This window comes from Physeter macrocephalus, chromosome 1 (assembly GCF_002837175.3).
Source record: "Physeter macrocephalus isolate SW-GA chromosome 1, ASM283717v5, whole genome shotgun sequence".
In the NCBI taxonomy this organism is placed as follows: Eukaryota; Metazoa; Chordata; class Mammalia; order Artiodactyla; family Physeteridae; genus Physeter; species Physeter macrocephalus.
This window is the reverse complement of record NC_041214.2, coordinates 79,928,940-79,942,476: the sequence shown is the minus strand read 5'-3', so window position 1 is coordinate 79,942,476 and position 13,537 is coordinate 79,928,940. Positions and strand designations below refer to the sequence as shown.

The following is a 13,537-nucleotide window of genomic DNA, read 5'->3' as shown; positions in this document are numbered from 1 at the left end:
TCTTGTCAAGATATGGTCTATATATATTGATATCAATGAATGAGTGAATGCATGAGTAAAAATCTTTTAATGATTTAACAAATATTTATTATTGGGTCCATTATCTGCTAGGTCATGTTTTAAACTATCTGCAAAGGAGGTCCAGGAACCAGTTCTTATTCTATAAACTTGACCCTGCATTGGTCCCAAAGCAAATTCTGTCATATTAAAATGGCAGCCAGTTCACTGATTACCATGGAATTAAGACAAGAGAAGACAAGTCTTTTTTCATCGTTCTACTTATAGGTATTTAGATACCAAAAAGGTAAACAGAGCAACAACACAGACATAGCCCCACCTGAACAGCTGCTCCTGGTTAAGGGAATCATTTGGTAGCACTGGGGGAGATAATCTGAAAAAGCTGTCTAGGTGAGCGCCTCTCCTGCCTGCCCCAGGTAGCTTGACTTTCACTGAAGGTCCTACATGTAGCCCTGGGGCCTGTTCCCCATGTGGGCTGTGAGTTTGACCCCAGTGGTGAGGGCCTGCCCTCCTTGTAGCCTGAGTGTCTGACCTTGATGTGGCCCTTGGGATTGTCCCCCGTGTGGGCTGTGGGTCTGTCACCTTTGTAGTCTGACGATCTGCCCCTTGGGTGGCTTGTGCGTCCTGTGTTAACTGCTGGCCTGACATCTTTATAGCCTGAGAATATGTCAGCCGGGGGGTCTGTGGTCCTGTCCCCAGTGTGGATTGTGAATGTGCCAACCCTTTAGGTAATGGACCTATTGCTTGTCTGGGCCGTGGGTCTGTCCACCCTGGGGGAAGTGATCCTGCTACTTGGATGGGCTGTGGGCCTGTTTCCTGTGCAGCCTGCTGGTCTGCCCCTGGTGTGAGCAGTCGGCCCGTCTCCCATTTGCGCTGAGGGCCTGCCCCAGGCACTTGGATCCCAGCAGTGGCATGGCTGGGTCCTGGGCCTTTATGGGCGCAGGAATACCCACTTCCCTGAGTCTCCTTTGCCTCAGATGACTGGTTCCTAGCTCGGTTTTGGCCACACACGTCACCAAGGTGAGGAGAGGAGCTCCCAGTCTTCATGTAGGAGAGAGAGGATTTGGCTGGCTCTGTCATGCAGTTTTGTAAGTTCTGTATACAGAAGCCCAGAGCACATGCCTCACAATTGGCCATATCATGGTGCCCATCCAAAGGCACCTCCTGGATTACTGGTATCTCCAAAACCTTCCTGATGCCATTTCTGTAGAATCTCTCCAGAATACGCTGTACCAGGTTGTTCAGAATCCTCTTGGTGCTATCCAGGGAGAACTCAGGCTTCTCAAATTGAGACTGGGAACACTTCCGGCACCTCTGACCAAAGAGCCGCACAAGCACCTTCCCCTGGGACTTCTGGTGCTCCAGGTACATGTGAAATAGGATCTGCACTTGGGCGGAAGCCCAGCTTCGACGGCATGAGGAACACCAGAACCTACAGACAGAAGATCATCGTGCCATCAGCTGATTGTTGACCGAGGCCAGGGAAATGGGCCTGGCCTCGGTCTCTAAGAACCCTTTCAACTTGAAAAAGTGTATGTGATATTGCCAATTTGACAAGAATGAGAGGGACTGCATTTCTAATAAAGCTTTCTCCGGTGGCCCATTGAACTCCCACCTATATGTGGTACCAAGTCTGCCTCTTTGCCAGTAAAACACCTCTGGATGTCTCAGAGGGAAAAACATTTCTGCCATTTGCCAGTGAAATTTGGTCTTCACAAGGTCATAGAAAACTCTTATAAAGTACCTATTTTGAGGCAATGTTTTACAATGTTATCCCATTTTATCTTTAAAACACTCTTCTGAGGTAGGCATTATTGAGCCCAATATGCAGATAAGGAAACTGAATCATAAAACAATACACAACTTGCTTAAGGACACACAAAGTTAAGTGGTAGAGCCATGTTTCTAATCCCAACATTATCTACCTACTATACCACATCACCTCTATTGAGCAATGTGGTTAGTTTTGTACCTGACTTAGGACCTGGAACCATAATACTTGGGTTGGAGACTCAAGTCCATAGTTTTCAACAGGGGGACTTTGAAAAAGCACTACTCTAAGCCTCAATTTTTACATCCATAAAATATTCAAGGGAAAAATATTCAAGGGTTATATTGTCAACATTAAATGAGATAATATATGTGAAAGCATTTTGTAAACTACAAAGTGCTTTTCAAAAGCTGGTTGATATTTTTCTAAAACTATACTGATCCATTGCTTTTTCTAACTCAGAATGACTATCAGGTCAATTCATCTGAACAAGAGAAGCACCTGTCCATTTGTGGCAGTGCCAAACTGATAAAAGACATCATGAGTCCCTCAAAGAGCTCTGGCTGGTGCAAAGAGAGACTCTTACATAGTTCACCAGGTTCCAAGCAGAACAGAATGACTGCTATGTGGGCTCTGGCCAATGGCTTGAAAACTGTGTTCTGTAGAGCCCTGGGAAGCTTCATGTAAACAATGGGTTCTGCAGCTAAAAATAATTATATATAAATATATATGTTTTGTAGTATGTAATGTATGAACATATGTTATTTATAAATGTATTACAAACATATATATATAGAGAGAGAGAGAGAGAGAAAGAGAGAGAGAGAGAGAGAGAGAAAGAGAGAACCATTCACTGTCTTATGGGAATGGAGAAGAAAGAACACTTACTCTCCCTAGGAAGACCAGGGTACTTGAGTTAGTCCTTGAGGGACAAGTAGGGAGGGAGGGAGGAAGAAAGGGCCTGCTGAACAGGCAGAACATCATAGACAAGGGTATAGAAGTCTGAAAATTTATGGCATGGCTAATAACCCATAAGAAATGGAACAGAGGACACCTGAGGCAGGATGGGGGCAGGCAGGGAAGCAGGATAACAGGTGAGGTGGAAAGTGAAGCAAAAGCCCCTGCATGCCATATAAAGAGAAGACTTGATTGTCCAAGTCAGCATTTCTCACCCTTCTGCATGGGCAAAGAAGCTGGTTGCTGCAACTTAGAGGCTCATTGGAAGTTAAAGAGGGAGACAGACAATAAGGGAGGGGCAGTATTTAGGGACAGCAAGAACCAGGTTTTAATTTCTTGCAGCATCAATCCCTCCTATTATCTTCAGGCCTTCAGTAAAGTAATGTTCAAAGCCATTGCTTGGCCTTAATCAATTCTTGGGGCTATAAAGGAAGGCCCCAATCCTAGGCTGGTACTGACCAGGACTAGGCTCGTAGGGCTGCTGCAGCCTGGGGAAGCCAGACAGGACTGATGGGGGAGAGTAGGTCTCTATATAGAAGCAGTCTGGAATAAATTGTGATGAGAGAATAGGAGGGCAGATTTACAGTATTCCCTGGGGATTTCCAGAAATACTTAGGGAGGAAGCCTAGTAAAAGAAAAAATTTCCTACCAAAATTTCCTACCATTAAGCAAAATAGAGGCTTAGAGCCTTATCATTTCCATCTTAAAGAACACTGTGATTACAAAATCATGAAGAGCCTGGTGACATATATTTTTTTAACAAGCTCTCAAAAGAATCATCAATGCTTAGCTGAACCTCTTGGCTCAGAAAGGCCCATGGCTGGACAGACTCTCACATACCTGCCAAATGCTCTCTGCTTGTATTGCTTCCACCCTAGGGCTGCACAGTCTGGCCGAAGGTTCCCATCCATCTTCAGGGTCCATCTTGCCTGGAGTTTCTCCTGCCAGATCAGTTCTTGAAATGTCTGCTCCCATGTCCCAACATCCAAAACCATTCTCTTGCTCTGAGGCCTGGAGTCCATGTTGACAATAACTTTCAGTTTCCAGTAAGAAGAAAAAACAGTTTAAGTTTCAGTTTCAGTTTTTCCATCTGGACACACGTCAACTGCTTTTTTTTTTTTTTTAACATCTTTATTGGAGTATAATTGCTTTACAATGGTGTGTTAGTTTCTGCTTTACAACAAAGTGAATCGGTTATACATATACATATATCCCCATATCTCTTCCCTCTTGCGTCTCCCTCCCTCCCACCCTCCCTATCCCACCCCTCTAGGTGGTTACAAAGTCCCTATCCCACCCCTCTAGGTGGTTACAAAGCACTGAGCTGATCTCCCTGTGCTATGCGGCTGCTTCCCACTAGCTATCCACCCTACGTTTGGTAGTGTATATATGTCCATGCCACTCTCTCACCTCGTCACAGCTTACCCTTCCCCCTCCCCATTCCCTCAAGATCATGCTCTAGTAGGTCTGTGTTTTATTCCTGTCCTACCCCTAGGCTCTTCATAACCCTTTTTTTTTTTCTTAGATTCCATATATATGTGTTAGCATACAGTTTGTTTTTCTCCTTCTGACTTACTTCACTCTGTATGACAGGCTCCAGGTTTGACTTTTGTTTCAGACTGTTTGAGTACACAGAGCAAGTTTTTGTTTTGAGGACAGGGGGCAGCAGGGATTTGCTAGTTTGTGAACAGGTCTTGCTAAGGGATGTCTGAATACAAAACTCTGGTCTAGATTCTGGAGGCACCTATAAGTTAGTTTTTATTTCATTTTTCTCTTATTTTTACACTAGGCAAAGCACTATGCTCGGCATTGGGACAAGTAACATCGACTAAGAATAAGTTCCTACGCCCATAGATGCTCACGCCCTCGTGCAGACACTGGGTGGGGGGGGGGCCGGTGCGGGGAAGCACTTGTCCAAGGCTCCTTTCGTGCACCTGACGAGACCTCACCACAGTCCCTTAGGGGGGATTATTCCTGGTATTTTTCAGGTGAGTGGCACAGAGAGTGGAGGTACCTTGTTCAAAGCCACCCAGTTGGTAAGCAGCATAAGTGAGACTTGAACCCCGTCCTGTGAGATTCTAAACCTGTGATGTCTCCAGCCACCTCCCTCCCTGAGGAGAGCTCAGAGGGAGCTCAGAATGGAGTTTTGGGTTCCAGGTTGGCACTCTGGAGCCAGTGGGAAGAACCATCGTGAAAAAGCACTTGTCCAAGGCTCCTTTCGTGCACCTGACGAGACCTCACCACAGTCCCTTAGGGGGGATTATTCCTGGTATTTTTCAGGTGAGTGGCACAGAGAGTGGAGGTACCTTGTTCAAAGCCACCCAGTTGGTAAGCAGCATAAGTGAGACTTGAACCCCGTCCTGTGAGATTCTAAACCTGTGATGTCTCCAGCCACCTCCCTCCCTGAGGAGAGCTCAGAGGGAGCTCAGAATGGAGTTTTGGGTTCCAGGTTGGCACTCTGGAGCCAGTGGGAAGAACCATCGTGAAACCCTGACCTAGTGATTTGGTCTAGTGAGATATCCTGGGTCATGAGGCAGGACTCTAGGCCAAATGAAAGGATTACTTAACTCTGCCTTTCGCTGTGTAAATTATCATGTAACGCAGTATACGAGCAGGTGTGGGAGCCATCTTTGGATGCCAGGATAGAGTTTCCATTCCTGGGGTGAGGGATTGGAACTAGATGACCTATAAAGTCACTTCTAACTCAAAAGAGTCTGAGATTCTAGAAAGTAAGCTCTGTCCCTCTGGAGTTGAAATTCAAATGGGGGAGGTAAGACAAGTAGGATGCTTATGTCCTTGGAAGCCCCTAGAGTTATTGTGTCCCAGACAGGATAAGCCTAAGTCTTCTCGTGCTTTCTGGATTTTAACGTGTTCTATTTGGGAGGCAGAAACTCCCTCCCCTGTCGCCCCTCCCAGGATATTCTGTTCTGTACAAACTCTCTCTGCTTTTATAACTTTACACATTGAGGGTGCTTATGTCTGCAGAGACAATATAGGAAACTCTTGTCTGCACAGATAGTTGGAGGAACTTGGAATTAAACCCATGGGATATTAGAACTGGAAATCCCTTAGGAATCAACTTGTCCTCTTTTCTCTCTGAATATTATACATAAGAAAATAGAGACAAAGAGGAAAGAAGTCTCCTGCCCAAGGTCACACAGAAAATTATTGCCAATAGAGGGCCAGAACCCAGACATCCCATGTCCTAGCTCTGAGCTCTGCTCACCTGCTCCAACCATGCCTAGGCTCTTTCCCCACCCTTCCTCTCCTACTTGCTGCTGGGTTTAAGAACCCAAGCCCACTCTTTTTGTCCTGTATCTTCAGAGCATCCCTGTCTCCTGACTCCTCAAATGGTCTTTTTTCCCAAAATGTAGCTTTGACTGATCCATTGCACTCCCTGCCATTTCCCTCTGCCTCTGCTTCATGTGCTTCCTTTGACACACACAACTGCTCCAGGCCAGCCTGGTCCAATGGACAGGGGCATGGGGACACCAGGGGTATGTATTGAGATTTGAGGGCTGGAGTAAGCCCACTACCTTCCTCACCACCATGATGAAAAAAAGAAGAAAGAGAAAGAAATTACAGCCCTTTAAAAACCCCATGGATCCACTGTAAGCCACTTGTTTCCTTGTACCAAGGCATCGTGACTTTAGGATAATCAAATCATGGAACTTGTAGTTGGAAGAAACCTCATATATCATCTTGTGACCTCCCCCTCCCATGTCATTGATAGCCAAGGTGTCAAAACGACTTACCCAAGTCACACAGGGTGGTGACCTCTAGGCTTTCATCAACAGTTGGTGCCTTATCATAGATTGGCTGAAGAGTTCCTGAGAGACAGTCAGAAAAGAGGAAGGATCCTCAAAGGACACAAAGCACAGGTCAGTTCTGAAAAAGCAAAATTTAGATTCTCAGCAGTTTTGAGCTGGAATGAATCTACAGGGTCATCTAATCCTTGGATGGCACATGATGTCACTCCCCTATTCTTTTTCAAGGCAGACATTGCTAATCAATGATTGCACTCTTCTCTCTGGGTCTGGGCATAACTTCAAAATCTCTTTCATCAATGATCTAGGCAGCCACTGCCAACTGATCAATAGATGACAATTTTTTTGCCATTCCTGCAATAGTCCAGCTCCCTTAATTTACAAGTTGCAGAAACCAAAGCCAAGATAGATTTAATTTAACTAGGACTAAAGTACAGTTTTTGTAATCTTAGGCATGTACCCATTTTCAGAATATCATATGACCTATTACAAATAGGTCTAACACAGAGTTTAACACAAAGAGATGTCTTCTTCTTGGGGACATTTTAGGCAGAGGAAGAAAGGAGGTTAGACATTAGTGATAGAGATTGAGGGGGTGGGACTGAAAAAGGAGATGGAGACCCTATCTATGGAAGTAATCCATTTGATACTTTATTTCCATAATTACTCTAGCTTGCGAGTGGATGGGATAGAGGGATTGGCTTGGTTAAAGGAGAGAAACAAGAAACAAGAAATGTAGTCCTTAATGTGGTAATAATTTTACATTTTAAGCATCTCTTTTCTGGAGAAAACTCTAATTCAGAAAGATATATGCACCCCAATGTTCATAGTAGCACTTTTTACAATAGCCAAGACATGTGAGCAACCTAAATGTCCAATGATAGATGAATGGATAAAGAAGATGTGGTACATATACACAATGGAATATTAGCCATAAAAAAGAATGCAATAATGCCACTTGTAGCAACATTGATGGACCTAGAGATTATGATATTAAGTTAAGTAAGTCAGAGAGAGAAAGACAAATATCATATGATATCATTTATATGTGGAATCTAAAAAGAAAACACAAAGTACAAATGAACTTATTTACAAACCAGAAATCGACTCACAAATAGAAAACAAATTTATGGCTACCAAAGGGAAAAGGGAGGGGAGGGATAAATTAGGAGTTTGAGATTAACATATACACATTACTATATATAAAACAGATAAACAACAAGGACCTATTGTGTAGCACAGCGAACTATATTCATTATTTTGTAATAACTTAAAAAATATCTCTTTGATTAGTTAGCACAAATACTATAGGTATATGGAACATAGATACAAAAAAAATTTAAGGTGACTGATCTGGGGAACAATGAGGCTGGATGATCCCTAACCTACATCCATTTCTCCTGCCTCAATGCTTCAGAGTAGGGAGAAGTGAATTCTGGACTAGGAATCACTGCTATGTTGGTGATGCCAGACAAATATCTTCCTCTCTTGGACGCTGGCATGACTTGTCCAGTAAGTTGCAGGGCCAGGACTCAAATTTCTCTGATGCCACACTAAGTCCCATGAAAGAATGGGCCTGTCTAAAAAAAGAATGAGTTGCTAATGGTTGAAGAACAGGCAGAAGGTGTGGGGAGCCATTTGGGGGAATCTAAGTGGGTTCTTCATGCTGCTGCTCTAAGGGTTGTGCTCTCTGAGCTGGGGCCCCTGGGCACATCCTAGGAAGAACTGCCATTCCAGTTAGGATGACTTCTCAGCAAAAGGTCAGCCTGGAGGGGAAGGGAGGTGTTGAACTCACATTGCCTGGAATGTAATGGAAGGGGCTGTTTCTACTCTCATCATTGCCCCTTCGCTGCATGTATGGATAGTCACAGACACAACAGGGAACCAGCAAGCTCAAGGGAAAGCAGAATTAGACCGTGGCCTTGAAAAGATCAAATAACACATTTATCAAATACCTATAACCTGCTGGTCCTTACCCTCAGGCAAGGAGCAGCCCAGCAGGAAAGACAGATATGTATATAAAAGAGCATCTAGCTTTACTTTGCCCTGTCTCACTTTTCTCAGCTTATCCTTTTAGTTAAGAGCGTAGAACTAGAGCCAGCCTGCCTGGGTTGAGTGCTAGTTCCACCATGTACACCTTGGTGGCCTGGGAAAATCCCTTTAACTTCTCTGTGCCTCAGTTTCTCCATCAAAAGAACTAGGGATAATAACACTACCTACCTTATAGGGCTGTTGTGAGGCTTGAATGAGTATAAACATAGTTATTGTCATTTAGTAAGCAAATAGAAGTGTTCGCTAATTTTCTATTGTTGCTATGTTGCATGTTTCTTTGTAAGTTACCATAAAGTCTTTCACCTCTCTATCTATCTATCTATCTATCTATCTATCTATCTATCTATCTATCTATCTGTCATCTACCTATCTGTAGTAGTACAGGGTGAAAAAAACTGCAAATAATTGTGTATATAAGGCCTCCAAGAGCACAGCAGTCACTTAGGAATCCAGTCTGAGCAGCGATATGTATTCCTATCACACGTTGTTATCTATCCCCAGCCCCACTCTGTTCCGTGCACCTCCCTGGGCGGGGCCAGTGCTCCCCCAGGACTCATGTCCAGCCCCTGTCTGGATAGTCAACTCCCCTGTAAAAGTGAAATAAGAGTTGTGAAAGGAGAAGGAAGCCCAGAGCCTGCTGGCGCTCAGGCCCAGGGCTAGGCCTCCTGAGAAAACCGTTCCAGACAGCAAGGTCACGCTCAAAGGACAATAAAGTAAACCTTTTAGAAAGAACCAGAAGTAATGTGTAAAATCAAAAGAACTGAAACAAAAGCTCACAAATTTTCCAAGAGGCAGTTTGTTTCACAGTTTCCATGAAAACCTGTTTGGTGTCGGGCGTCACACAGTCCATCTGGGAAACTGGGGTTTGCCTTGATAGACAACCATTTGGATATTTTGGGGTAGAAAGACCTTCTGTGAACTTGAAGAAAGCTGACCCCAGAGAGGAGAGTGGCCAACCCCAGGCTGCTCAGCCTACAAATAGAGCCCCAGACTCCCATTCTTGACATCCACCTTCTCTTTTTCAGCACAGGTTGTTTTAAAACCAGAGTCAGAAATATTTGGGCTCTGTTCCAAAGCTGTGGTGAAGATGTGATAAAGCAGGGTCTTTAGACCCCCTTCCCCTGCCACCGCAGGCCAGGCCAGGAAACCAGCAGGAGGAAGCTATACCCTCTCATTGGCTTTTCTTTTCTGACTCACTTTACCTAATTCCTCCCTCCTGCCCCCAGGGATCACCCCTCACATTAACCACCTGCACTAAGTTCTTGTCTTGGGCTGTGCTTCTGGAAGAACCCCAGCCAAGACAAAGAGCAACTTAATTTTCCTTCACTTCCTGCCCATGTGTACAAAAGTCATTTTCCAGTCTGACATGGAAGGAGCCTAGAAGTCATCCCTTCCATCCCTACAACAAGAAAAAAGCTGAGCAAACTGAAAGTCAACAACCCTTCTTAGATTCATGAGAGAATTTGGGGTCACAGGGCAAACCACTGCCTTGAAAACTGGAGGGACAGATGGGGGGATAAAGAGGATCACAGCTTACCACAGTGGAATGCTCAGAAGCAGAAGCCCCCGCGGGAACCTGTACCAGCAGGAACAATTTACACTGTCAATGGCCAATTGCTGGAAGCTCAGTGGACAAGCTTGAGAATTAAAAAATCCAGGGGACCCAGTCTTAGGGGGGTTTCCCACCTTTTTGTGAGTTTTACCTCCAGGAAAAACTCACTACAAAGATGGAGAAAAATCTTCCTGTGCTTCTGACAGGGGAAGGAGGAAAAAAACATTTTTTAAAACACCCAGAACTCTCTGTTCTTAAAGTCTGCCTTTAAGGAAAACTGTTTCACTGGAGTATAGCACAGCTGGGTTTTACAGAAGCCTAACTGACCTGGGGGAAAGGAAATACCCAAATGCCAGCCCCTTCTATCCTTCACTGTGAGGGATGGGAATGACTTCACTCCTTTTCTGATCGATAATGAGTACAAAGCCCACCAAACTTGCAGTGACAAGAATGCAGAGCCTGGCATACACTTAAGGGGGCAGGGCTACCCCTGTGCTGCTTTCTGGCAGAGGTGCCAGGTCCCACACAGGTCAAACTAATCCTCAACTCATCTCATAATATTTGGGGGAGGAATAAAGAATTTAGCTCTCAAGATTTCTAAATATACAACTAGAATCATTAAACCACCAAGACTTGGAAGAGATTTTAAAGGCTCTCTAAGTCCTATTCTCTACTTGCTTGCTTTGTAATGGTTACCATTTGAATTAATGAGTAAAAATTCAGATACCGTTTCTAGACTGACTCAGGGAGAAATGCATTGGACTTAAAATTAGAAGACAAGGTTATATGTTCCAACTCCAACACTTATTGAGTTACTTAAGATCTTTGACTCTTAATGTCTTCATCTACCAAATGGAAATAATAATACCCATACCATTAGATTTAATGGTATATGTATTAATATGGTATAGATATGAACCATAACTACAAAACATCAGTATTATTTCAAAAAAAGAAAGAATATGTAGAGGCTTGAGATAGTAGCTCTTGGATGGAAAAGAATATTTGAACCAGATATTTAAAGGGTAAAAAAAAGATAAGCACCCTTATATGTAAAGGAGAGAGATATGTAAGACCAAGAACCTAGAAAGTGTTTGTGTCTGTATGTTATGGAGAAGAGAAGCGGAAGATAAAATGAATTACTAAATTTTAGAGCACTTTATCTCTTAGATATGTTTATCACCATATCTTTGTTGTTCCTACAATAGCCCAATGGCTTATGACCCTTAATAAGGAATGCTTCAGAACAGATGCATATAATGGAGCTTTGGAAATACAGAAGTCCAGGCCTACCTTTGGAAATTCTGATTCTAAATGTTTGGGGGTAGAGAGGCATGTATTTTTAGAAAAATCCAAGAATGATGCCAAAATACACTCCTGCATAAAAATCACTATAAATTAAAAATCTGAGGCTCAGGAAGCTTGAGCAAATCCTAAGACCTAACATATGAGTGGCAGAGATAGGAGATGAATCTGGGTGCTTTAAATCCCACTTGTGTGCTTTTTTCCACCATGCAGATCTGGAAGGCAAGTTCAGCCTTCATTAGTCTAGTCATTGTGGCTGAGTTGACCCGGCACCAGAAAGCAGCTTGCTCTCTGATGGAAGGAGGCCATGAGATGGCCACAGTCCTAATGTACAAATTGAATTAACAGCAGCACACATTGAAATCCAAGGAGGGGAGCTATGAGAAATGAAGGGAGATCATCCAGGGCCAGGGTGACGTGAAGCTGGGAGATGCTGCACAGCCTGCTGATGTTCACACCAATAAGCCAAACTTGGCTTTTCACCTCTGCAGCTTCACTCTGGCCATGAAAGTGCAGCTTGGGCCTCAGTGAGAGCCCTGTGGCCCCTCCTGATGTTAGTGAGAACTTTCGACCTGTGCAAAGAGCAAACAGGGCCCCAGGCCAGTAGCAGGAAACAAGCAGGCTCGAAGCCACAGACTCACCCAGGGGTGGTTTGGTGAGTGCATTAAAGGTCATTGATCTTGACCTCCATGTAGGTGTTTTGCAAAAATTCAGGATTACCCCCCTAAAGGATAGTTCATGAGATTTATGCTGGAGTTGTTTTACAGTCTGACCTAGAGTCTTCCATTGAAGTTATTGACTTCTCCCGAGTTTATTCTGACAGGCCATTGTGATAGCCTGTTTTGTGTATCTCTCCGTGGGGCATTCTTCATTCTCAGCCACAGACTGAAGATTAGGTTTTCCATTGTTGTTGGGGAAAAAGAGGTCAATGCTGTCTTTTTCCCTGCCAACTCTTCAGAGATTTTTTTTTTTTCCATTTCGTTTTTAAAAAATCCAGGTACATTATAACCCTGATTCAATGAGGAGGAGCCTGTCTGGCCCTGTGATCACCTTTAATTACTGGGAATCAGTTGAACGTGTCAGGTCTGCAGAGAGAGATCAGTAAGGGCTACTGCTTCAGACCAAAACCTACTGTGCACATGACCTGCTCAGAAGATGGAAAGGCTGGGAGATTATAGGTGATGAATGCTGCTTGAGGCATCAGCACTATTGTACTCTTTTCTCTCCCTGTTCTTCCCTTACAGTCCCATGATTTATAATGCTCTGTCATGTCCAATTTTGGTAGCGGTCTGATGGTTGTCATAAGGCTGTAAACACCCTGAGGTTTTACTTTCTTGTGTGTTTTCTCCCACTTTGTATTTGTTATAATCCATGTCACCCAATAATGGATTATTTTTTTGGATCCATTTTTCTGTTCCTGAGGTTTGGGAAATGAATATTCAGAGTGTCAATATGTGGAACTGAGCTGAAAAATTATTCTGCCATAGATATTTAGGGAGAAGAAAATGAGATACTGTTCCAGAGAATTTGATAAGCATAAAGAGGATCAGATTAGGGGCGAGAGGATCTGGATTTGAATCCAGGCTATGCCACTAGCTGATTGCCATGATCTGGACACGTTGCTTCAACTCCCTGCCTCAGCTTCCCCTTCTGCATAATAAATCATTGGACTAGACGATCGATCTCCAAGTTCAGTTGCAATTCTGGCATTCTGTGGATGGATCAGGACTCTGGATCTACATTAGGGGATGTGAAAGAGTCCTCTTGTGTCCCATGTTAGTACTATTGACAGCATCAAGTTGTCCCAATGTCCCAAGTGTGCAGTAGAGTAGTGAACTTAAGTGTCATCCTCCAGAAGGTTGTATATCCTGGTAGGCTTTTCCCTCGGAGAAAACTGGGGAGTATGTAAGCTAAGGAGGAGATCTGGAATGTACCTGCTGGAAGAGGAGAAAGCCAGCATGTATGTACAAGTCAGTGTTTGAGAAGAGGGAAGAATGGTGAAGTAAATGGGACTACTTACTTTGAGGAAGGGAAGATGCACTAGACAGGTGGCTACCTGGAATGACCAAAGATTTTTCATGTGCAAGAGGAAGCAACCTTCAAGTCATTGAGCAC

General features: G+C 43.9%; 1 protein-coding gene across 1 annotated transcript; it reads right to left on the bottom strand.

Moving 5' to 3' along the window:
* Positions 1-290: 290 nt before the first annotated feature.
* Positions 291-6,578, bottom strand: RTP4 (receptor transporter protein 4). The gene is given in 4 exon segments (XM_024124378.2): positions 291-516; positions 519-1,450; positions 3,587-3,779; positions 6,502-6,578. Coding segments are annotated over 3 exon segments (1,266 nt in total). The 5' UTR covers positions 3,769-3,779; positions 6,502-6,578; the 3' UTR covers positions 291-364.
* Positions 6,579-13,537: the final 6,959 nt, after the last annotated feature.